General features: G+C 48.9%; 5 protein-coding genes across 5 annotated transcripts; 2 read left to right on the top strand and 3 right to left on the bottom strand.

Moving 5' to 3' along the window:
• Positions 1-294: 294 nt before the first annotated feature.
• Positions 295-3423, bottom strand: SPPG_06329 (uncharacterized protein; the record flags this gene model as incomplete). The annotated part of the gene is made up of 1 exon (XM_016754544.1): positions 295-3423. One exon carries the CDS (start codon positions 3421-3423, stop codon positions 295-297), a length of 3129 nt encoding a protein of 1042 aa, XP_016606688.1.
• A 1346-nt stretch (positions 3424-4769) lies between these two features.
• SPPG_06328 (uncharacterized protein) lies at positions 4770-7130 on the top strand. The gene is made up of 5 exons (XM_016754543.1): positions 4770-5096; positions 5160-5235; positions 5298-5584; positions 5649-6183; positions 6247-7130. Exons 1-5 carry the CDS (start codon positions 4956-4958, stop codon positions 7008-7010), a joined length of 1803 nt encoding a protein of 600 aa, XP_016606687.1. The 5' UTR covers positions 4770-4955; the 3' UTR covers positions 7011-7130.
• SPPG_06327 (CAMKK/CAMKK-META protein kinase) lies at positions 7030-9077 on the bottom strand. The gene is made up of 10 exons (XM_016754542.1): positions 8891-9077; positions 8390-8799; positions 8182-8317; positions 8089-8123; positions 7888-8026; positions 7691-7826; positions 7563-7616; positions 7438-7483; positions 7245-7376; positions 7030-7182 (listed from the first exon to the last, which is right to left on the bottom strand). Exons 1-10 carry the CDS (start codon positions 8979-8981, stop codon positions 7120-7122), a joined length of 1242 nt encoding a protein of 413 aa, XP_016606686.1. The 5' UTR covers positions 8982-9077; the 3' UTR covers positions 7030-7119.
• Positions 9078-10120: 1043 nt separating this feature from the next.
• On the top strand, positions 10121-22897 carry SPPG_06326 (histone acetyltransferase TRA1). The gene is made up of 19 exons (XM_016754541.1): positions 10121-10223; positions 10294-10336; positions 10425-10457; positions 10518-10675; positions 10735-11013; positions 11080-11283; positions 11347-11481; positions 11542-11670; positions 11745-11872; positions 11936-12375; positions 12435-15128; positions 15190-16983; positions 17068-20501; positions 20575-21708; positions 21768-21857; positions 21919-22096; positions 22159-22310; positions 22375-22548; positions 22610-22897. The coding sequence occupies exons 1-19, from the start codon at positions 10215-10217 to the stop codon at positions 22718-22720; spliced, it is 11319 nt and encodes a 3772-aa protein (XP_016606685.1). The 5' UTR covers positions 10121-10214; the 3' UTR covers positions 22721-22897.
• SPPG_06325 (cysteine synthase) lies at positions 22832-24130 on the bottom strand (the record flags this gene model as incomplete). The annotated part of the gene is made up of 4 exons (XM_016754540.1): positions 22832-23407; positions 23474-23645; positions 23706-23862; positions 23932-24130. The coding sequence occupies 4 exons, from the start codon at positions 24128-24130 to the stop codon at positions 22832-22834; spliced, it is 1104 nt and encodes a 367-aa protein (XP_016606684.1).
• Positions 24131-24197: the final 67 nt, after the last annotated feature.

Raw genomic sequence — 24197 nt, 5'->3', positions numbered from 1 at the left:
ATACTTTGATCTATCAGAACAGCGACTCATACGATTTATCCTTCCTAGTGCCAGCCATCTCTCTGCATCCACAGCCCCAACACCAAGAGTTGGTCCATTGCCAACATGATGGAAGTCTTGCTCTGGTGGAATTTCTTATAGAAAACAGACCCGCAAAACTTTATAGATTCTCCCCTTTATCTCTTTAATAACACAGATGACCTTTGCATACGTCAAACAAAATGATTTATTCTGACAAAATATTTAAATAAAACAAGAAAAAAAAAAACAAAATCAAAATATATCAACTAAAATCTAAAAGTCATCTTCGTCTGATTCGGAAAGGGGCTCTCCGTTCTTGATTTTGAGGGCACGACGCTTCTCCTTTGCCTTCAATTCCTTGCGGGTAAGCTTTCTCTTGGACTTCACCTTGCTCACGTTGCCAAAAGCGTCAGTAACAGTCTCGGCTTCCTTCAACTCAATCTTCTCAATGGGCATGTCACGCTTAGCACCAGTGATGGAAAGCTTTCCAGCATCAACGTTCCACACTTCGGGGCAAATCGCACCAGTGAACTCGCGGTTGTGAGAAATGATAACGACACCTCCGCCAAAGTCTTGAATGGCACCAGCAAGAGCACCAAGGGAATCACGGTCCAGATAGTTGGTAGGCTCATCAAGAACCAACATGTGGGGGTTGTTCCACATGGCCGCTCCAAGGACAACCTTGACCTTTTGTCCTCCAGACAAACCACGGATACGGCTGTGGGTAGCAAACTCGGGTTGCAAACCGACATCGTTGAGGTGCTGCTCGACTCCCTTTTGAGTCAAGGGACGGGCGTACATACCCTCCTTGGCTGCCTCCTTTTCATCAAACCATTGGACCATCTTTTCGAAACCCCAGTCCTCGAGACGGTCGCGAGAGTGCCATGTGTTGTCATCGTGGGAACGGTTCATCCACTTGACTTCGTACTCGTATGAGCGCTTGGCCTTACGACGACCCATGATTTCCTCAAAGAGACGCTTCTCGCCTTCAATGGTAATGGGCTTCTTGAGCGCAGCCTCCTCCTCGGGAGTCAACTGACGGGCAGCCTTGATGAGGGATTCCTTGTCCTCTCCGTACTGGTAACGCCAACGAATGTACTCGTTGGGAGTCTTGTCGAGATGCTGCTCAACGTGATGGAAGGCGTGCTGGGCCACGTAGGCGACACGAAGGTTGGGGTGCTTCCAGACGTCACCAGAGTCGGCGACGAGCTCACCAGTCAGGAGCTTGATCATGGTAGATTTACCAGCACCGTTGGGACCAATGACGGCAACACGAGAGTTGAGAGAGCATTGCAATGAGATGCCAGTAAGTGTAGGCTTGGAGCCACCGGGGTAGGTGAAGTTGACGCCAATCATCTTCAAGATCGCCTTGTCCTTGGACTTGATACCTTCAAGGAATCCAGGCTCGGGGAACTTGAACTTTACGGTAGCGGCAGAGAGTTCGTAGTAGGACTTTGCCTCGGGACGCTGCTCAACAAATTTGGACAAGTTACCACGGTAGGTCTTGAGTTTGCGGTTCTCATAATGGATAATGTTGGTGCAAACATTGTCCAAGAATTTGGAGTCGTGAGAGACAATCATCGAGGTCACGTTGGGGAGGTTGGTCAGGTAGTCCACCAACCACTGTACGTTGGTCACATCAAGATGGTTTGTAGGTTCGTCAAGAAGAAGAATATCGGCATTCTCCAACATGGCACGAGCAAGCTCGAGCTTCATCTTCCAACCACCAGAAAGGGAACCGACGGCCTGAGCGAGACGCTCGTCGTTAAAGCCGACGCTCTTCAAAGTGCTGACAACTTCGTCCTTCTTCTCCATCATCTTGGGGTCAGCAAGGACAAAGTCGAGCACGGACAAGTCAGCATCCTCAGCTTGGAGGGTGTGCTCGACAAAGACCGTCTTCAACTCATCGGCTGGAGGGAAACCTTCCAACTGGCCGTTTGCGATGGCACGCATAAGCGTGGACTTTCCGACACCGTTGGGACCGCAGAGACCGTAACGTTGACCACGGACCAATCGAAGCTTGGTGTTGTTGAGCAGAATCATACCACCGTACGCAAGAGAGAATTCGCAGTTGCAAAGTTCTTCGCCTTCCTCCAGATCTTCTTGCTTGGCATCCTTTTGACGAAGTTTGTCCAAGGCCTGGTAGTGAACAAGCAAGGGCTTGGCAAGAGCCTTGGCCTTTTCTTCACCGACGAAAGGGGCAATGAACGCGACAGTGGCACCGTGCCAGTCGGGGGTGTTGAAGATGCGTGTGTCATACATGGCCTCAATGTGGGCAGCCACGTACTCGAGCGTCTGAGTATCAACTTCACCACCAGTAACGTCCTTGATGGTCTTTTTCAAGGTGTCAAGGACCTCCTGGTGCGCGTCGGCCTTGCGTTTGGCTACAGTCTCTGGGTCCTCAGTCTCAACGTCGGCACCACCACCGACACGAATGAGGGTGGCCTTCGCACGGGCAGCCACAGCACGAAGTTCAGGATCGGCCTGCACGTCAATGATACGTTCGATACCGGGCAGAAGAGGAGGCAAGAACTGATGTGCCTCGGCGGGGTTCTCAACGAGCTTACACATGTTGTCAATAATGACACAAGTTTGACGGAGCACAGCGGGCTTGCGCTCGGAAAGACCACGAGTGAGAAGAGGACCCATGATGGCAAGGGTGGGAGCTTGAACTTCAGTCACGAAAGTGGTAGCAGCGAGCTTGAACACGCATTCTGGCACTTCGTCGGGGTCGGCGATACATCCAATCAATGAGGGCAAGAAAGGAATAATATCAATGTTGTCAATGGTTCCAGTAACCTGTGTCATGGCCTCCTTGGCGGCAACCTGGACTTCAGGCTTTGTGTCCCACATGCATGTTGAGACGACGGGAAGGATCTCAGGCAAGCAAGCGCATACTTGGCTTGCCGAGTGCTCAGACATCCGGCCGAGGTATTTTAGGGCAGCGACCTTTGTTTGCCACTTTTTCTCGTTTGTGAGCTGGGAGAGGAGGAGAGGAACCAGGAGACGGACAGAGAACCGTCCAGGAAGCTTGAAGAGCGCATCACCAGCTTCTTCGGCAGCGGCACGGACATCCTTGTCCTTGTCACCAAATAGCTCAATGACGAGGGGAAGTTGGGAAACGAGGTAAGGTTCCGCAGTGTGACCGAGGGCCTCTACAAAGGCGGTAATTGCGAGCACCGAGCCTTCACGTGCTCCAGCGCTTTTCTTGTGCTCGGATGCGGTTTTCAAAGCGTCCAAGATACCGTACTGGGTGAGACCGACGCGCGCGCCGGCCGTCTTGACGATACCAGCCAAGTCTTTGGCAGCGGTCCGTCGCTCATCCGAGGTCGCAGCGGTGGTGAGGGTGTTGAGGAGGTCGCCGACAAGAGTCGCGGTCTTTGGGTCAGCCTTTGCAGCCATTTGTGGTATGATAATAAGAATAAAACGAAGAAAACAAGGACTCTTCTATAAATGTTCTAAGTCTAAAATAACAAACAGGAACAAGAGGAAAAAGTGAGTGAAAGGAAACTCTTTATATACCTGTAGCAGACTGCAAAAAAAAAACTGCGCCAAAACGGTGGGGACACCGCCATTGACTGCAGTTCTTCGTCGTCGTCGCTCGTTGACTACTTACCGAACAGATACCCAAAATTCCTCGATAAAAATAAGACCGGACAGCAGACGGGGGTGTGGGGACAATGGGACGGAAGGAAGGGAAACCCGCTGGCTAACGCAAAAAAAGAAGAAAAAAAAAGCGGGGGGGCGACTCGTCCACTCCCTTTTTATATCCGCGACGGGGACGAGACGAAAAAAACCAGGAGAAAAAAAAAAGCGAGAGTTGAGTGGAATGCAATCCAATCACACTCCAAGGATAAAAATGTTGCTATCCATTCAGACGAACACGTGAAGGAGATAATAACACGTGACTTGCACACGGACTCTTTGAATGTTGCGCATGCAAACGCCAGAATATACAGTTCAGAAAAGGGCGTGAACGTTTTGAGCAAGTAGGAGGTAGCAATGAAAGTTTACAATCTCCATCTACTTGTTTGGGATCGGTACAAGAGACTGCATCTCCGCTTGCTACAGCACCCTAGCATACCCAGCGATGTCTTTCTGCCATTAGTGGAATGTCAATGAAATCTGTGAGGCTATACGCAGTGACAAGGCGACAAGACTATTCAAGGACGTTGCTCTCCGTGGGCGACATCTTCCTTTCTGTACGATGCGTGCTGGGGAGGATGGGCGTTAGTGGAGATAGTGGATGAATCCAGTGCATTCCATCCAGTGATTACAACTGCTCATGCAACTGCGCAGCGTCGCCTTTTTGAATCTTCCAGGTCGACAAGGAGGGAGTTGGAAAGATGAAGGCTTTTTGATACGTTGAATTAGAGGAGATGACCATGTTACTTATCGCTGCTTTTGCGCCGGCAAAAGCTCAATCAGTCTTAAAGCAATCATTTCCAAAGTTGACCATCTCCCATAAACAGTCATGTGGTAGCATCTTCTAGTCCTATGCAATTAGACATTATATCCCTCCACATCTCTCTCCTTTGCAGGAATGTATGTGCTCTGGTTCCTCCTCCAACTGGACAAGAGTCTGCATACGAATGAAAAGTAGGTGAACACTGCATGATAAAGAGTGTTTTGGAAAACAAAAAAAGAAACGTTGGGAGACGGGCGCGCGCAATGAAAACACAACACACACACACACACACACACGCCCATTCATTTCCCCATTGAATTTTTGGCGCTCCCTCCCAACTCTCTCGTCCAGAACGCATTTCATACCCATTTTTCTTTTTGCACACATACTCTCCATCCAAGAGTTTTTGGGTCCTTTGGCCATTCCCAGCTGCTTCTGGCAATTGCTTGTCTCTGCATACTACACTAGCTCTTTTTCTAGTTGGACGTTTGCTACCCTGGCGCCTCTCATTCCACTCCGCTCTTCCATGGCTTCTTTGCCTCCGCCGCCTCCGCCGTCACTGATTTCCTCTCCACTTACGTTCGATGGTCCTCATGTTCCCATTGAGACTCTAAACCTCTCTCAATCCACATTACTGGATGCAGATGACTTGGAAACAGTGTACAGGGTATTAACGACGGTGACTGCAATTCACTCCCGCGGTTCATGATTTGACACATTCCCATTACAGGTGGTGGAGGAGTTCGTCCGCGGGAATATTGACGGTCTGGGAATGGACTTTCAAGTCTGGGAATGGTCAAAGCCAGGTATGTCGGAGCCATTCCGTTAAAGGGCATCGCGACACAGGGTCTAACTTTTTTGTCTGAAGAACTCTATGGACTTATTTTGGGCATGTTTGTCAAGCATGGCTTGGTACCAGACTCACAGACTTTTGCAAGCTTATTGGACTTTGTCGTGGACGTTGCAAATGGCTACCAGGACAATCCGTACCACTCCTTCCTCCACGCTGCGGATGTAACATACATGGTGTATTGGATTTTGGCCGACCTGGCGTTGGCGGAGGAGTTGGGATTTACGTCGGTAGAGTTTGTTGCGCTGCTCATTGCCGCTTTGACGCATGATGTGTTGCATCCCGGTTTGAACAACTTGTACCATGTGCGTATTCCGTTAAAGACTGGTATCGTGACAATCACACTCACTTCATTCTTGGGCCCCGCAGATAAACGCGCGAACCGAGCTTGCTCAGCGATTCAACTTCAAATCTGTCCTCGAGATGCAATCATGCGACCACGTACAATACCTCTTGCAAAAGCACACCTTTCTGCGCACGCTTTCCTACGGCGAATTTGGAGAAAATATCAAGGATCCTGCTGCGCTTGTTCAAAAGATCACCTTGGAGGCAATATTAAACACGGACATGTGCCATCATTTCGGGCTTTTGGACAAGTTGAGCTGCACGACCGAGGCCGTTATTGGCTCGCCATCACCAAGCGAGGAAGACTTATATAGCGATGACGAGGACCGTGGGGTGGTTCTAACAAAACCAGAACAGAGGGAGAGCACAGGGGACAATGGGGCAAGAACGCCATCGCATATAAATGCGTCGGCAGAGAGCGTGAATACCATTCCACGGATATCGTCGGTATCGAGCGATAGTGTCGGTAGTCAACGTCCGAGTGTCGCGAGAAGGACAAGTCTACTTTTGAGCAAAGATCAGAGACAGCAGATGATCAATGTCCTACTCCATGCTGCAGGTGTGTATGTGCAATGCACTTCAACTTGTCATTTTTGTACTCATTCTCTTTGCACGTCGTCAGACATTAGCAATGCCGCAAGACCTTACGCAATATGCAAGCGCTGGTCCGACATGGTCGTCGAAGAGTTTTTCCTCCAAGGAGAACAAGAAAAGAAGATGAACCTCCCCGTCTCCCCCAATATGGACCGCGAAACCACGAATCCGGTTCAGATAGGCTTTGACTTCAATGAATACGTTGCCAGACCCTATTTCGAAGTTCTTGGCGAATTGCTGCCGTCCATGCGACCCTTTGTCGAAAACCTCATTGGGAATCGAGCAAAATGGGAAAGCATGGGTGCCTCTGTTCGACCGGCCCAACCCCCTCCCAACAAATCCGACGAAATAGCGGTGTCCAGAGGGCGGAGATTGAGTCTTGCTGCAGGAACTATTGAAATCCCGCAGGCCTTTGACAATTATATTGCGGCACGAAGGGGTATCAAACACCGTTACAAGACTAGCCGAAGCCTCTCTAGCGGCCGCTCACGCGGAATCCTTCCGCTTACCGGCAGCGGCAGCCACCACAGCTCAGTCTGGAGCGTCGAAGGCGAAGTCCCCGCGTCATCTGAAAGCGATTCCAATGTTGCAGAAGAACTCGCCCGAGATCATCTGAGCACACTCGGGCTGTTTGGAAGTAAGAAATGGTTCCCGCAACGACGCTGCATGTCTATGGATGCCCAAGCGACTGATACCGGCGTGTTTCAGAGATGGAACTCGACGTTTAGGCACCAGCATGCTCGGGAGGAGGATATCACTGGGACACCACCCAAGGAGACAAAGATACCATAATACTCGGCTCCTACCATTTTTGTATCATATTTTTTTTGGACTTTTTGGGCATTTTCAATCTATATATGTGTATTTTGTAAGGCACGTACAAAAAAGGGCGGGTATGATACTATCCTTTGCTGTCTACTTCCGCGCTTTGGCGGAGCTTCTTGAGTTTATTGACTGCCTTCAACTGCGGATGTAGCGAGCATGAGCGAACATATCGCAAAGTGTAAACAGCAGCGGCAAACTCACCACCGTAAAGAGTGGAATGATGCCCTTGACAGCTGTTTTGATATCCTCTTCAGTAATATCAGAGACGGGTACACAGTTTTCGGATCTGCTTCGTAACGGAGCTGTGCCATTTTTTGTCACCCACGGATGAACCTACAATGTCAACAAGACATGAGTGTTAGGTCAACGCACCATAATAAACCATCTTACGTGCCCGCAGTTCGTCCATCGAGATACGCTGTGTGGGGTTCTTTTCTAATCTAAGTCCAGAAGCATCAGCACACTGTCGTGTCTACCACGACCCATCATGAACCGAATCACAAAAAAAGAAAAACCTACAATCGCTCCAAAACATTTCTCTGGAGCGCACTCGCGCTGTCGGGATAAGGAGTCCTGAAAAAGTAATCCGTAAACGTTAAATCATGCTCTCCAACCGGCACAAGACCGCCGCCAAAGCAATAACTTACGGTGCAGACCGAATGCTTTCATACAGATCTATAATAGATGTTCCATTGAACGGTAATGAACCAAATAGCATGCAATAGAGCGTCACGCCCATTGCCCAAATATCGCACGCGCGAGCCGAGAAATCACCATGGTGTGCTAAAAAGACACTTGTCATTAGGATCTCAAAATGTCCAAAGACAAAGCACCTTTCCATTACCAACGCAGACCTCCGGTGCGGAAAAGGCCGGTGACCCCGCCGAAGTTTTGAGACGGTCGCTAGCAGGACTGAATATCTCAGAGACGCCAAAGTCGACAATCTTGAGTGTTCCGTCCGCTGCGACAAGCATATTGTCCGGCTGAGGGAGGGGTTAGAGATACAGCTTCTATTGCAACGCAAGACAGCCAAAGAGAGCAATACCTTGATATCACGATGTGCAATATCGTGTTCATGGACTGAATAGCTGGAAATGAGTAAATGGACAGGGTGTGCAAAACTAACGTAAATACACACGGTATTCTATTCCTAGAATCATTTGTCGAAAGTAGTCCCGGGCTAGGTCTTCTGGGAGGGGAGCAGTGGGCTTATCGAGGGAGATGTCCATGATGGGTCCTTTGCTGCAGAGTTCAAAGACCATGTAAAGGGAGTCCTGGTGAGTGAAAGCTGGTATTAGAAAGGAGGACTCAGGATCATGCCTTGAAAAAGAGAGGTTTCTCCCAACCTGCTGTGGATCATCCAACACCTCATACAATCGCACAACATTTTCATGGTCTAGTTTTTTCAAAATGGCTATTTCCCCTCTAACCAGATCAATAGGGTTATCCGATTTGGCCAGCATATTCGCATGAGACAATGCACTAGGTGCGACACCGGCCCCTCGTCCGCGTCCTCGAAGCCCTCTTGCACCAAACGGACCACCTTCCCGCTGGAGTTTTTGCCTGCGGAGCTTGGATTTACTGAATTCCTTTATGGCGACACCTTCATTTTGGCCTTCTGCCGAGGTGTCAACGCCGTAGTAAACAGTTCCGTAGGCGCCTTTGCCGAGGACGTCTTTGATAATATATTGGTTGAGTGTCCGCTGGCCGTCACTTTCTTCTCGAAAGACGGCGTTGAGGGTCTCTTTGATGCCGGCTGTTTGTTGGTTATTAGGGTTGTGCGGTTTTATGGGGGACTCTGGTGGGTTTTTTTTGACAATGCCCGGGTTAGGAAATTCATAGCTCACCATCTGCGGAGGCTCGTCGGGAAGCTCGACTAGGAGAGCGGGGGGGTCCTAATGTGCTCAATGTGTCTTCAGGAACATTGAGAGAGGACATGACAGTATGTAATGGAATGTTGGAATGGAACCAGCTGGACAGGTCGTCGCCCAACAGCGGACGTGGGACGCGTCCTCAACCTGCGGTTAAGAACATGGGCTCTGCGGCTATGCTCGGCGTTTTTTTTGGTTCGTTTACTGCCCTCACCCTTGGCTCGGGCTTGGCTTCCGTGTGACGAGGCTGATGTGGTTGAGGGGGTGCTTGTTGCTTTTCATTCGAGACAATGGTCGACCTGGCTGGATGTGAACGGTTAATGGCTGATAGAATCAGTACTGGCAGGTGGCATGAACAGAGGTGCTTTGCTCCCATTACCCTAAGGATTGGATGCTGGTGCGTACACATATATATGCACTTTGCAGGGAAGATGTACTAGTCAGAAGGTCCTCAAAGGAAAGTTGATGGAGCACTTGACATTGGTGATAGAGCGGCGGATCTATGAGCTTTGTGAGCTCCGAACTCATTCGTCCTCGGACAAAAACACATTTCCCAATCTATCTTCACATCTAGCCCAGGATCGCCCCTACTTACATCCCGTATTAGGTCCATGGTCTCGGTTGCTCATGGACATCACACACCCCCAAGATATTACAAAGAGCCCTGTCCTTCATAACCATGGTTGTACTACTACCATCACATAGATAGCGTGGTCAATTTGTCGCATGATGCATGCCCTTTGCGGATTATCAATCGTTAAACCTGACTCGCATCTATCAGCTTGTTGCTCGAACTGCTATCCCTGACTGTTGAGTCTGTAGCTTCATTCGATTAGCGACCCATGTGGAATATCCAGTCAATATAACCACACAAGCTGCATGCAATTGGCCTTTTTGCAGCCAATGCCAACGTCCTGTAACGTCGATGGAAGGACCCCGCTTTTGAAACTCTCTAATCGCAAGCGGTATCCATTAAGAAAAAGTCGGTCAACTGCCGTCAACTTAGTTGCTCCTGGCCTCAAAGCCTGATGACAGTGCACTACAATCACACTCCAATGTGAATTCATCACGTGAGAAGCACCCAACCAAGCCGGCCAGCACTCGTTCGAGTGAGCAACTTGCTACTCCCTCGGTTCCCTAGATCGCAGGCCTAGATCGCACACTTTGTAGGACCACTCTACAACATCCTGCATGACGTTTCACTAATTACAACTAGTACTCGTCACGCAGTTACTGCCATAGGTTCGTTTGCTGCCTGTGTTGGGTTGCAACCTCCGCCCGAGTAGGGGTGGGTGCCAACATGTCACAAGTAAGTGTTCTTCGGAGTTGGGGCTGCAAGGTGAACTTATAGCTTGATACTCATTACGAACTTATGACAGCCACTGAACACTCAGCAGCAGTTGAGCCTCGTGAACTGCGATTGTACGTTTTACTCTGTCGTGCCAAGTGATGGGTCGGACATTTCTCGCGAGGGCAGACGATCCCTAACATCTAATTTCTTTCTTCTTAGCGTATGCTGAGCGCTTGTCAGACACATCTTTAGGTTGGTTTCTGCGCGTTTGTTCAATGCAGTGCGAGGATATCGATGGATTGTTCCCTGCAGATAATCAATCACGTCTCCGCCTCGTCAACGACCTCCGTGAATCGATCGAATCATTTCAAGACGATGATCAGCAGCGGCTCATTACCACTCTTGCCCCTAGATTCTTTGCTATCCTCACTGAGGAGCAACCTGCTTTCATCAGCAATTCTCCAATCCAAGTATGCTGTGGCGCCGTTTACACTAGCTTTTGCAGTTCATTGACACATGTATACCACAGAAACTGCGAAACACTGTTCTGGAGATAATACAACGATTGCCACAGAATGACACACTGAAAGGGTTGATGCCGGACCTTATGAAGGCACTCATGCATGTCCTGCGGGAAGATAACGAAGACAATGGATGTTTGGCCCTCAAGATTATGGTGGATCTACATAAGGCTTATAAGGCAGCCTTGGAAGATTGGGTTCAGCCGTTTTTTGATATCGTACAGGAGATGTACCGGAACATGGAGCAGGCTGTGAAGGACGTCTTTGATGAGTCGGCTGCCAGCACTGTATGTTGCATCATGTCAATGTTGCGTTTTTGACGATGGGACTGACAAATTGGCGCTTGTTTTCAGCCTGTAATGCCGCAACCTACCCTCCCACCGCCAGGGTCGCCGGCGCAAAGCGATAGTGGAGAGCCTTCTACTCGAGTCTTGCAGAAAAGTCTGTACAGTTTCAAAGTACTGACAGAGTGTCCGATAATTATTGCTCTTCTTTTTCAACTCTATCGAAAATACGTTAATGCAAATGTACCGGTGTTTGTTCCCCTGATCATTCACGTAAGACCCGGATTCACTGACATTTTACGTCCTCATTACTGAACGCTTTGAACCGTATTTCAGTGTTTGACTCTACTCCCTGCCCAGCAACGACAGGAGCTGGCTGACGCTGACGCGGCTGGTGTTGTATACGTTGGAATAAGCGCAAACGTGAGAAATCGGGCCGCGCTCACAGATTTTATCATGCTGCAAGTGAAGGTGAGTTTGTGTCGTTCGCGCGAGTCTTTCATCCAGTACCTTACCGTCACAATCTTACAGACTGTCTCATTCATTGCGTACATTTTGAGGAGTTTTGTACCAATTTTGAAGCCGTATCAGCAGCAAATTGCAGATGCTGTCGTGGTCTTGATGAGATCGTGCCCGCCTGATGCCGCTGCTACCCGCAAGGTTTGCTCTGTGTTATGCCTTATCAGATATTTGTGACATGAGGAAAGCTGATGTGACGAGTTGCCATATATCAGGAGCTGTTGGTAGCTACACGGCATATTTGGTACACGGACTTCCGCCATGCGTTTGTCAAACACGTCGATATTCTTTTAAATGAGGATGTGTTGGTAGGGAGTGGAGTGACCGCCAAGGAGACCCTGCGGTAAGTTATCATTTCTATTTCTGATTGCCGGGAGGAGAGCCTTACCTTATGCCTTGTTTGCAGACCCATTGCACACAGTGTCCTTGTGGACTTGATACATCACGTCCGTGCCGATCTTTCAATTGCACAACTTTCCCGTGCCATTCATATGTACTCGCGAAATCTGCATGATCCGAACTTTGCCCCAAATATCCAGACAATGTGCGCAAAGTTGCTGTTAAACATTGTCGACTGCCTTGCTGGATTGGACGACAAGCGCGAAGCACGTGGCTTGCTATTGAGAATACTACGCACATTTGCATCAAAGTTTACTTCCCTACGCATGGCATTTCCGGTTGTCCTCGAGCATCATCGACGGAAAAAGACTCAGCCACCCCAATCCCAAAAAGCGTCCGAAGGAACGCCGTTGCTGTCTGATACGGATGGTTACCTCGACCTTGGATATGCGCAACCAATTCGAACATACATTCGAGCATTTGAGGGGTCACCTGATGTCGTTAAAGGTGCGTAAGTCGGTGATTGCTGATACATCTACCAGACTGCTTCACTGACTTTGGCACAGATATCCGATTCCTATTCAAAAACATGGTCCAGGGGCTTAAAGCCATACTGAATGCGTTGCGCCTTTGTAATCCCCCTCCCCCTCAAGGAAAAAGCCCAGAAGCCTGGAACACCGTAGCTCGTGGCTTTTCACGAGAGGATGTTGATGTTTTAATATGTACACTCAGAGACGGTCTGGGATGCTTCGACTACTGGATCATAGACTCGATGAATCAAGAAGGGGGAACGACGAATGTAAATGAAAAGATTTCGCCGAACATCATTGGCTCGAAAGAAGAAAAGGAAGTTTTTGAGGCCTTTGCATCCACTTTTACCTTGATTGAGCCGCCAGTCTTCCAAGATGTATTCTCGTCACAAATTGATTTCATTTTCGAACAGATTTTGAAGAACATTTCTGTCCTCGCTCTACCGCAGTACTTTCTCGCTAGCACGATTGTATCACCAACATTTGCGGGATTGATGCTTCGCTTTCTGGTGGATCGGCTCGAAAAATTAGGCGATTCAGATCCGCTTTATGCATCCGTCATGCTGCGGCTGTTCAAGCTACTGTTCATGTCAGTGACACTTTTCCCGGAGAAGAATGAAGCCGTCCTTCGACCTCAGATCGGAAACATAATTATGACTTCAATGAAATTGTCGACTAAAGCAAAGGAATCCTTGAACTATTTTCTTCTCCTCCGTGCACTGTTTAGAAGTATTGGAGGCGGCCGGTTCGAAATGCTCTATCAGGAAGTGTTACCCCTCCTTCAAGTGCTTCTGGAGGGGCTGAATGGTTTGCTAGCAACTGCTCACCAACCGCATCTACGAGAGTTATTTGTCGAACTTTGCCTAACGGTGCCAGTCCGGCTCAGTGTGCTTCTACCGTATCTGTCATACTTGATGAAGCCTCTGGTGCTTGCTTTGGAGGCTGGGCCAGAGCTTGTCAGCCAGGGCTTGCGTACACTGGAACTCTGCGTTGATAACCTGACACAAGACTTTCTCGAACCCATTATGCGTCCGGTGTTGAAAGATTTGATGGCTGCTCTCCGCAAACATCTGAAGCCGCTACCGTACAACCAGACTCATAGCCATGCAGCGGTGCGAATCCTTGGAAAACTGGGTGGTCGCAACAGGCGGTATGTCAAGGATCCGGTAGACCTCCTTCACATTATTAACAGGGAGAAGCAACTGGAGGTTTCACTACCTTTTCATGGGGCTGAACCGAGTACGATAGCACTGGACAACATCCTGGACTTGTCAGGTCGCATATTGGACGACTCTGGAAGCTCGCTGCATTTTAAGGAGCAAGCATTCATCTTTGCCAAAGCATGTCTGCCATTGCTGCTTGATGTTGATGACGGTACGGATGATTACGCTCAGCGGCTCCACGGGCTTGCTCAACAATTTTTGGGGAGGGTCAAGCAGGAGGAGAAGCCTGGATCCGTCGATATGGAAGGTGTGAAACAGAGCGAAGTGGAGAAAGCAGAAGCCGCCAATGAAGATGTGCACCCTTTCATCGATCCCCCTCTGATCACAGGTGATAAGAGAGAATCGCATGAGAAGGCGGTGACGCGAGCCATCGCCGCCATTTTCATAGCCTCAACAGAGGGCGCGCTACGCGAACAGGCGTGGCCACTAGTTGAACACCTATGCCGTCACTTTGCCATGTTAAGCATAGCGGAGACGGTTGAAGCACAGAAGGCTACAAAGCCTGACAATGCGAAAGGTCTGCTGGCTACAGGCAGGTCGTCCTCCGTGAACGGTTTTCTTGAAGCGGTGGTCGAGGTCATCACATCGGAAAGCCAAGACCGACGACATCTGGCCGAAAAGGCCATTCAACTCTTCTACGATACCTGCGTGGTAGTTCTTGGCGGCAAAGAAGCAGCAGATGAGCTGCCTGTCATGCATACCATTGCCTCTCGCTTCTGTTCCTGCTGTTATCAACAGGAGTGGTTCCATAGGACAGGAGGCTGTCTCGGTATTGCCATTTTCAGTTCGCAATTACATATGGGAACCAAGTGGATGCTCAGTCATCAATTAGAGTTTGTCAAGGCGCTTTTGTACGTTCTCAAGGACAGGTCACCCGATATGGCAATGGGTAGTGTGGAAGATGCAACCCAGACTCTATCACATGTACTTAAAGTCTGTAATCGACCAGAAGGAGAAGAAGGCACATCCCTACGTCAGGCAAAGTTTCACAGCCTAATTTCTTTGCTGATCTCAGAGTTGTCGGATTCCAGCGGTGCGGTTCGGGAAACGATTCAATCGGCATTACAGTTGTTGGCTGATTTAACTGGTAGTGAGGTTACTGAGCTGCTATCGCCTGTGAAGCAAACACTGCTGCAACGGATTTTTGCCAAGCCGCTCCGAGCGTTGCCGTTTGCTATGCAGATTGGCCACATTGACGCCATCACCTATTGTTTGTCATTACGACCGCCGCTCCTTGTGTTTGGAGACGAATTGATGCGATTGATCCAGGAGGCGTTGGCTTTGGCGGACGCTGAGGATCAAGCATTAGTGAGCAAGACCTCTCACGTCAAGAATGCCAACTCATTGATCAGCCTTCGTGTGGTTTGCCTTAAGCTTTTGTCCGCAGCCATGGCGTGTGCGGATTTTCAGGCTCCCAGACAAGCAAATACGAGGTCTCGTATTGTCTCAGTGTTCTTCAAATCTCTATATTCGAAATCTCCCGAGGTCGTGGATACCGCATTTAAAGGTGGGTGAAGTTATCACATCGAGGATGCCGGTTAATGCTCACAAAATCAATCACACTTTAGGTTTGCAACAGATTCTTAATCAGCAAGGGAAGCTTCCGAAGGAGCAACTTCAGGCCGGCCTGCGCCCAATCTTGGTTAATCTGTCAGATCACAAACGGCTGAACGTAGCTGGATTGGAAGGGTTGGCTCGGCTATTAGAGCTACTGACAAATTACTTCAAGGTCGAGATTGGTAAGAAGCTTTTGGACCACCTCCGCCAGTGGGGAACTCCAACCATGTTAGCCGAGGTGTCAGGGAAACCCCTGACCGAGATCGAGGACATCAAGGTGATGGTGGCCATCTTGGATATCTTCCCTTTGTTGCCCGCAACTGCGAATGTGTTCATGGACGATATGATCAAAGAGATTCTGTCATTGGAGGGTCATCTGCGACGTACGATATCAAGTCCTTTCCGCCCTCCTCTGATCAAGTTTTTGAATAGATATCCCGCGGAAGCCGTAACTCTCTTCTTTGACAACTTACATCAAGCACCATATGGAGAACTTCTGATTGATCTACTGGCCTCGACAGAAGCATCCGTCTTTCGTTTGGAGGTCATGAAGAGCGTGGATGCACTGGTGGCAAAGTCGATTGGATACCCGGAAGAGGGAACGGATGCTACTGCTCGGCACGTTCGGGGTGTTTTGATTGTCGGTGAATTATGTCGCTGGCAGCCAGACTGGTTGGCTCAGAATAAAGTGATTTTGGAGAATGTTGCGCAGTTGTGGAAGGTACACCGGGCACAGCCGATCAACTGGAGCGATACGACGCACCCCCCGGGACAGTTCACTCAATATATTGTAGAAATTTACATATCTTACCTCAAGGCGGAGCCCGATGACATTGGCGCATTGTTCGAGATCATGGAGGTGTTTGAGCAAGAGGACGTCATCGACACGGGGCTCATTAGACAGTATCTATTCGATGATGTTATAATGCGCTACGGTCCGCAACATAAACGGTCCATCCTTGAGAGATATCTCGAAATATTTGACGATGTCTCGAAAAGTCAGAGCCGCAAAGCCCGTATTTTGCGGCTGTTGGTGACACCGATGTTAAGAGCCTCCCTCGAGAAGGGCGAAGCGGCAGAGGTACTGGACACCAATATCATTAACACGATTCACAAAAAGATTTGGCTTCCTTTACATTCGGAAACTGGGATAGCTCTGAATCTCCACGACAGCTTCAAGGTAGAATTGCTACAGTTCACATCTCTTCTCGTCCAATATGTCCCTCGCGAAACGCGAAAGGACGTGATCAAATTTGCGTGGAATAATATCAAGCTTGAAGACGTCATTTGCAAGCAAGCTGCATATGTTTTACTGGCGCGGTGGATTGAAGAGTACGAAACTCCGGCGAGAATTGTCGTTCAGATATATATTGCGCTCCTGCGAGCTCATCAATCGGATACACCCCAAGGGCGCGTGCTCGTCCGTCAAGCGCTTGATATCCTATTCCCAGTGCTTCCGAAGCGGATAGGTATCAATGTGTCGGGAGAGGCGCAATCATCCTTGCCTTTGTATGTGCGATGGGCGCGAAAGATTATTATCGAGGACGGTCATAGCTTCCCGCAGTTGGTAACGATTTACCAGCTGTTAGCCCGATACCCGGATCTCTTTTACGATTGGAAACACCTTTTCGTGCCAGGAGTCGTCAAATCGCTGATGAAATTGGCTTTTTCTACACATGCCACCCCAGAATCACGACTTTTAACGGTCGATCTTTGTGATCTGTTGTTGCAGTGGGATAGACGTCATTTGGGCATGGAAACGGGGGAAGATCCAATGGACTGGGAGCCGTACGGGGACGGTAATGGTAAGAATGACATCTCCCGTCTCCTGTAGAAAAGGATCTATCATCTAACCATTATACTCAATATCGTGCCTTGAAATGCACTAGTTGGGGAGAAGCGTAAATCAGTCGCAAGTAGCGGTCCGGTGACTCCCAAGAGACACGCGAGCGCCGAACCCGACGCCATGGATGTAGACAAACCCGTTGTTTCCGCTCCTGTCAAAGAAGAAGCTGAACCGAAAGAAAGCATCATTAGCAGCGAAGATCATGCTACTGTACTCTCCTATTTGATCCGCATTGCCAGCAGCTTGACGGATTCTATCCAGAAGAAGGGAACGTCCTTCCGTGTCGTGAGCCTCGTACGCGAGTGCTTGAAGGTGTGGCCTGACGTCGAGGTCAACCTGGTAAACTTTGAAAGGGCTGTAACGCTGGAGGTTGCTGAAAATCACATGAATCAAATCTCGAACGCCGTCCAGATCCTGGCTATCGTCACGGAGTTTAAGTCGGAAGAGTGGATCATATCGAACATTGCCTATATTCATAAATGCGTGGATAGATGGGTCAAGACAGACAATGTTCGCATTTCAAAGATGCTCACGCCAGTGATCAGTCGCCTATTCGACGCAATCGACGTAATGAGAGACGAGGAACCGTCGGAAGCCTTGTCGACCTTCACCAAAATGATTGAATCCAAAATCCAGACAGGGCTGAAAGAAGTTACTTCGGCTTCGGCCGCAGCAAGCAACCCCCCAACTGCGAACAATTCTCCGTCTCACATTTATTGTGTGCTATCCTTAATCAGCAGTGTACAAGCGAGATCTGAGCATGTCTATCTGACTGATTTGATGAAATTGCTAGCGAAATTGGTCAAAGATCATCAAGACCAACCACTAGGACAAGCGACACCGCCTCCGGATTCACCCTCGCGCCTCCTGGTCATGCTTCTTGGTTTGTTGAATCCTCGCGTGTCGCAGATGGGTGAACACAGAAGAATATTCCTGCAATCGTTAGTACAGCTGATGGACTTTTCAGCAGACACTGAGTTGCTACGTACTATATTGAACATGGTGCGTCACTGGGTTCTCGGGAGTGCCGAATCCTTCCCGACGATTAAAGAAAAATCCAATCTTCTGGTCAAAATGATGATGTCGTTTGACATTCGCGGTGATCAAAAACTGTTGGAGGAGTATCTAGATCTGGTGGCTATCATCTACAGCACCTCGTCTTTTGCTCGGTCAGAGCTTACCGTTCGTCTGGAACAAGCATTTTTGATGGGAACCAAGAACGAGAATCCGTCGATACGACGAAGATTTGCCGATATATTCCACCAGAGCATCGGCAAATCGGTGTATATCCGTCTCAACTATATTCTGGGCGTGCAAAACTGGGATCACCTCGCATCATACTTCTGGCTCCGGCAAGCGCTCGATCTACTACTTGGAAGTGTATTGACCACAGACCACCTGCATACGTGCGCGCCGGGTTACCGAACTGCCTCTATAACTGCGCTGGATGCCTCGGAAGATAATATGGCAATCGAAAGCACAACAACAAGTGACGAACGCTTTCCGGCTGTCATGGAACATCACCGCGAGTTTTTGCGTGATCTCCAGTCGCTCACATTGGAAACCCTTGTGGATTCACTTCGTCAGCTGTTGTACTCTGACGATAACGTCACCTACGCAATGTGGGTTGATATATTCCCGCTCTGTTGGGGTTTGCTCAACCCTCGAGAGCGGCATGACGTACATAAGGTTATAATACCTCTGCTGGCGAAGGACTACCATATCAAACAGGTTGATATGCGACCCAACGTCATTCAAGCGTTACTTGAGGGCATTTGCCAGTGCGAGGCAGCAATCCAACCTCGGTTACCCCCTCAGCTAGTACGATATTTAGGGAAGACATACGACGCCTGGTACATTGCAGTGGAGTTGCTACAACAGTCCATTGTGGACACGCGGTTCGCCGGAGTATTGGCAGCGAAAGAGGATGAGAAAATTAGAGAGAGCACGATTGATGCCCTCTGTGAGATTTTCTGGAGCCTCTCTGAAGCTGATTACTTCTACGGACTGTGGCGACGACGCAGCCTTTTTGCTGAGACGAATGCGGCGATATCCTATGAGCAAGGGGGTATGTGGGCTCAAGCTCAACGGCTGTATGAAGCCGCCCAAGCGAAGGCGCGAACAGGCGTTTTGCCATTTACTGAATCCGAATACCGACTTTGGGAGGATCATTGGGTCTATTCAGCAGAGCGGTTACAGCAGTGGGATCTCTTGACCGACTTGTCGAAACAGGAGGCCAATGCAGAATTATTTTTGGAATGCGCGTGGCGACTCTCTGACTGGACCAGTGAACGCGAGTCGCTGCAGACTGCGTTAGAATCGATGCAAGATAGCCCTCGACGGAAGGTCTTTCAGTCGTTCAGTTTACTGTTAAGATACCAAGAAGGACCCGAACGCCAAGCGGAATTCCATAAGCTTTGCGACGAAGGGGTGCAAAGCAGCTTAAAGCGCTGGTTCATCCTACCAAAACAAGGACTCAATGCCCATATACCTCTGTTGCATACCTTCCAGCAGTTTGTGGAATTACATGAGGGAGCTCAGATACAACAGATCCTCAATACGACTACAGTGGTGAACATACAAGATAAGCAACAGGAACTAAAAGGAATCTTCACCACTTGGCGAGATCGACTTCCGAACATGTGGGATGACATTACCTTGTGGAGTGATATTGTTGCTTGGCGTCAGCACGTGTTTCAGATAGTGAACAAGGCATACCTTCCACTGATTCCTCAGCTTAATGTGCAACACAATGGGAACGGTGTGAGAGATAATCCGAGCTCTGTGGCGTTTCGCGGATACCATGAAACGGCATGGACCATCAACCGATTCGCTCACGTCGCGCGGAAACATCAGTTGATCGATGTCTGCAACGACTCGCTGAGCAAAATTTACACACTGCCAAACATTGAGATTCATGAGGCGTTCTTCAAATTGCGCGAGCAAGCTAAAAGCTATTTCGTGAATGCCACTGATTACGCTACCGGTCTTGATGTGATCAACAATACGAATCTGCTCTACTTCAATCCCCAGCAAAAGGCAGAATTCTTTGCCTTAAAGGGCATCTTCTTTGCAAAATTGAACCTTCATGACGATGCAGAAAAAGCGTTCTCTTCCTCTATTCAACTTGAGACGACATTAGCGAAAGGTTGGGCAGCTTTTGCCCAGTATAACGATCGTATGTTCAAAGAACGACCTACGGAGATCAAATATGGTGCTGGGGCTATGAACTGCTACTTGCAGGCTGCCGGTATCTATCAGAATGCCCGCTCACGAAAGTTCTTGGCACGGATATTATGGCTATTGAGCTTGGATGATAATGAGAATACAATTGCCAACGCGTTCGACGAGTACAAGGGTGATGTTCCGATCTGGTATTGGATTACATTTATACCACAACTTCTGGCTGCCCTGTCGAACAAAGAAGCTTCCCAAGCAAAGGAGATACTCAAGAAGATTGCGAAGCAGTACCCGCAGGTATGATATCCTATGCTCAAGGCATAAAATCTACTGAATATTGTAATGTGCTCACTTGCTCTCATTTCTGTAGGCTCTCTATTTCCAGTTGCGGACGGCACGCGATGATTACTTGATATCAAAAAAGCAGGCAGCATCCACCACATCTGCTGGTGCACCCCGCCAACCGGATCAGCCTCCTCAGACTCCAACCAATACTGAACCCCAGGGGCCACAACAAGGTGATGCGGCATCCGCGCAGGCCACTAATGGAACTTCCGCCGTAACCCAGCGAAGGTACACGCCCTGGGAGCATCTCGAGGAAGTCAATGCCGTTGTCAAGACTGCATTCCCACTTCTTGCCCTGTCTATGGAAACGATGTTGGACCAGATAATGCAAAGATTAAAACCGACCACTGACGAGGACATTTATCGGTTAATAGTAGCCCTGCTCAATGACGGTGTTCAGATGTTTTTGCAGCAACTTTCTCGCGATGCAGGAGATCAAGGGGGAGCTTTGTCTCCCGCTACGGAGGTGAATCTGTTGCGATTTGCTGAAAGCATGTACCCGAATCACATCAAATACAAGGCGGCATTTGAACAAGATTTCATTAAGAGTAAGCCGAACCTTGCACAGCTTGTAGAGCGGTTTAGAGAGTGGCGGGACAAGTTGGAAATCTTGCTTGACAGCCGCCCACGGCGACAACATCTCGAGCACTTCAGTCACTGGCTTGTAGAATTCGAATATCAGAAATTTGAGGACATTGAAGTACCTGGACAGTACTTCTTGATGAAGGACAATAACAAAGACTTTGTGCGCATCGACCGTTTTGAACCGGAGGTCGATTTGATACGTGGCTACCTTGCCTGTCACCGCCGCTTTACGATTCGGGGTCACGATGGAACTTTCCATCCGTTCAGCGTCCAGCATCCGGCTGCAAGACATTGCCGTCGGGAGGAACGGATCATCCAGCTCTTCCGCATTCTCAACAGCGTCATGGAACGACGGAGAGAAAGTCGACGACGAAATCTCTCCTTCCACCTTCCCATTATCGTACCGCTTGCACCTACTGTCCGACTGGTGCAGGATGATCCTAGTTACATCACGTTGCAAGAAATTTGGGAAGATTATTGTGCCCAGAAAGGACAGCACAAGGATGACCCGATTATGTTTTACATCAATCGCATGCGTGACGTATATGCTTCTGAGGAGTTTGCTAAGCGCGGGGTGAGTATTTCGCCGTGTTCAGGTCACCGGACATAGTAGCTAATCTTGGCTGTATCAAGAAACTGGATAAAGTTGAGATGCTAAATTTGAAAGCTGAACTTTTGGAGGACATTGCATCGAAGTTCATGCCGGACAATATCTTGACAAAGGTGATATCATTCTCATGTGCACCCTCTGACATTGCCTCATTAAAACCCCTCTGTGTACTAGTTCATCACGAAGAGCCTGGCATCATATGGAGAGTTGTGGACCATGCGAAAGCACTTTACCCAGTCATTGGCAGCGGTGACGTTCATGACGCATGTGATGAGCGTTGGACAGAGAACACCTCACAAGTTCCACATCTCTCGTCGTTCTGGCAGCATATGGGCATCGGACCTGTTACCAAGTGAGTCATCGGTTTCACTTTTCGCTGCGTGGTGACAAAGCGTCCTAACGTGGTTTTGTAAGGTTTGTCTACTACCACATATTTGTTTTCAAATGGGGAGCCGGTACCGTTCCGGTTTACACCCAACATACAAACGTTCCTAACGCCCATTGGCGTGGAAGGCGTCTTTGCATCTTCCCTTCAAGCTATCGGACGTGCATTGACAGAACCAGATGTATGTATCGCAGCGTGGAAGACAGAGGAAATGCATGAGGAACTCACCAAACGATTATATGTAGTATGAACTAGAAGACTATCTCAGTATCTTTGTCCGTGACGAATTAGTAACGTGGCAAAACATTGCTCGCAAGCCACCATTACAGGAGGCGCAACTCAGGGAATTTGTTACGCAAAATGTAGACCTTGTTCTGAAGCGGACTCACGGCATCGCGTGCAGAGCAGAAAGAGAGCGGGTAGGGCAAAAACGTTAGCTCCTTGTTATTCCCATATGCTGATTAATATCCCATCTTTCAGGGCATCGAGCGGTGTGAGCCGGCAAATCAAACCATTCTAGACTTGATATCCAATGCCGTTAATCCGCATAAGCTTTGCCAGATGGATGTCTCTTATATGGCGCGACTTTGATGCACTAATTGTATAATGTGTAAATACGCTATATGTATATTTTTTTACCTGTAGAATGGATGGAGATGCTTCTAAAGATATTGATTTGTTTTACTACGCTACAAATACGCCCTATGCTAAGAGAATGTATTTATGTAAATGTTGGGGAATTGCATCTAACAAGCCCTTGCTCTCCAACCACGCCTTGCTGAACAATCGTGATTGATACCTGGCGGCGCCGTCGCAGATCATAGTGGCGATTCGTTTACCAGGTCCTAGTTGCTGGGCCATCTTTGTCGCTGCCACAACGTTCAATGCCGAGCTAGCACCAATGAAGATGCCTTCCTCGTCCAATAGACGATACACCATCTCGATCGTCTCCGCGTCTGGGATATGCACAGCATCATCAATCAGTTTCCAGTCAGGAGCCAGATTGTCCGTAAGACGACCTTGGCCGATTCCCTCCGTAATGGAAGAGTCGCCCGTGCGCGTCAGCTGGCCCTCTTTTTTATATGCGTACAATACGGAGCCTGGCGGGTCAGCAATAAACACCTTCACCTGGCCATCTGACTTTTCTTTCAGATATCTTGCTGTACCAGCTAATGTGCCACCGGTTCCTGTGGCACATACGAAACCATCCAGCTTGCCGCCAGTTTGACGCCAAATCTCGGGTCCAGTGGTCTCGATGTGCGCTTGCCGATTCGCGACCTATATATTAAAATTCATTCTTAGTCATTTGCAAGGATCAATGCGACAAGACTTCATGTTTCGTACATTATCAAATTGATTTGTCCACACAGCATTGGGAAGGGACTCTGCAAATGCTTTGGCTTGGTGATTGTAGTTGGCAGGGTCGGTAAAAGGTACAGCAGGAACTGGCCGAACATCGGCACCAAGCATCCGTAGAAGATCAATCTTTTCCTGACTTTGTGTGTTGGGCATGTATCTGGAATTTAGGCTAGGTGTTAGCAAAGGAGCATACGAGTAATGAAAACTTTTCACTCACATTACGAGATTATATCCCTTTGACCGGCAAACGTGTGCCAACCCAATTCCTGTATTTCCTGCGGTCCCTTCTACCACAGTTCCTCCTGGTTTCAGTTGCCCCAGTTCTTCGGCGTTCTTTACAACGTACAAAGCTGCACGATCCTTGACAGATCCCCCTGCAGACATTCGCCTGAGTTTAGCACTAGTAGACGGGCAAATCATCGTTTTGGCTGAGGTTCACCAACCAGGGTTCATCCATTCAGCTTTTCCCAGTATGTCGCAACCCGTCTGTTCACTAAGTTTATTGAGGCGGATTAACGGCGTGTTCCCAATCGCGCCCACGAGGCCACGAACCACCGTCGCATCGGTGCCCACAACAGAATAGTTCCGACTAAACGGGCGCAGGCGTTGTGCCGCCAATATATGTCTTAAAGCTCTGTGCATGGCCGGGACTGTTCTCGATTGTTGCCGGTATGTCCCAAAGAATTACTGGACCGTCGGGAACCTAGGG

This window comes from Spizellomyces punctatus, assembly GCF_000182565.1.
Source record: "Spizellomyces punctatus DAOM BR117 chromosome Unknown supercont1.11, whole genome shotgun sequence".
In the NCBI taxonomy this organism is placed as follows: domain Eukaryota; kingdom Fungi; phylum Chytridiomycota; class Chytridiomycetes; order Spizellomycetales; family Spizellomycetaceae; genus Spizellomyces; species Spizellomyces punctatus.
Note: the sequence above shows the minus strand (reverse complement) of the source record. Positions and strands in the feature narration are given on the sequence as shown.

What these genes read in the sequence shown, in the direction of transcription:
- SPPG_06328 (XM_016754543.1), top strand. Translation starts at nt 4,956, where the DNA reads ATGGCTTCTTTGCCTCCGCCGCCTCCGCCGTCACTGATTTCCTCTCCA. An exon ending in ACTTGGAAACAGTGTACAGG is followed by an intron (nt 5,097 to 5,159) that starts GTATTAACGACG and finishes TTCCCATTACAG; the next exon opens with GTGGTGGAGGAGTTCGTCCG. An exon ending in GTTTGAACAACTTGTACCAT is followed by an intron (nt 5,585 to 5,648) that starts GTGCGTATTCCG and finishes TGGGCCCCGCAG; the next exon opens with ATAAACGCGCGAACCGAGCT.
- SPPG_06327 (XM_016754542.1), bottom strand. Translation starts at nt 8,981, where the DNA reads ATGTCCTCTCTCAATGTTCCTGAAGACACATTGAGCACATTAGGACCC. An exon ending in TGTTGGATGATCCACAGCAG is followed by an intron (nt 8,318 to 8,389) that starts GTTGGGAGAAAC and finishes TTCACTCACCAG; the next exon opens with GACTCCCTTTACATGGTCTT. An exon ending in TCTCGATGGACGAACTGCGG is followed by an intron (nt 7,377 to 7,437) that starts GCACGTAAGATG and finishes TTGACATTGTAG; the next exon opens with GTTCATCCGTGGGTGACAAA.
- SPPG_06326 (XM_016754541.1), top strand. An exon ending in CGTGGATACCGCATTTAAAG is followed by an intron (nt 15,129 to 15,189) that starts GTGGGTGAAGTT and finishes ATCACACTTTAG; the next exon opens with GTTTGCAACAGATTCTTAAT. An exon ending in GTGCATTGACAGAACCAGAT is followed by an intron (nt 22,311 to 22,374) that starts GTATGTATCGCA and finishes GATTATATGTAG; the next exon opens with TATGAACTAGAAGACTATCT.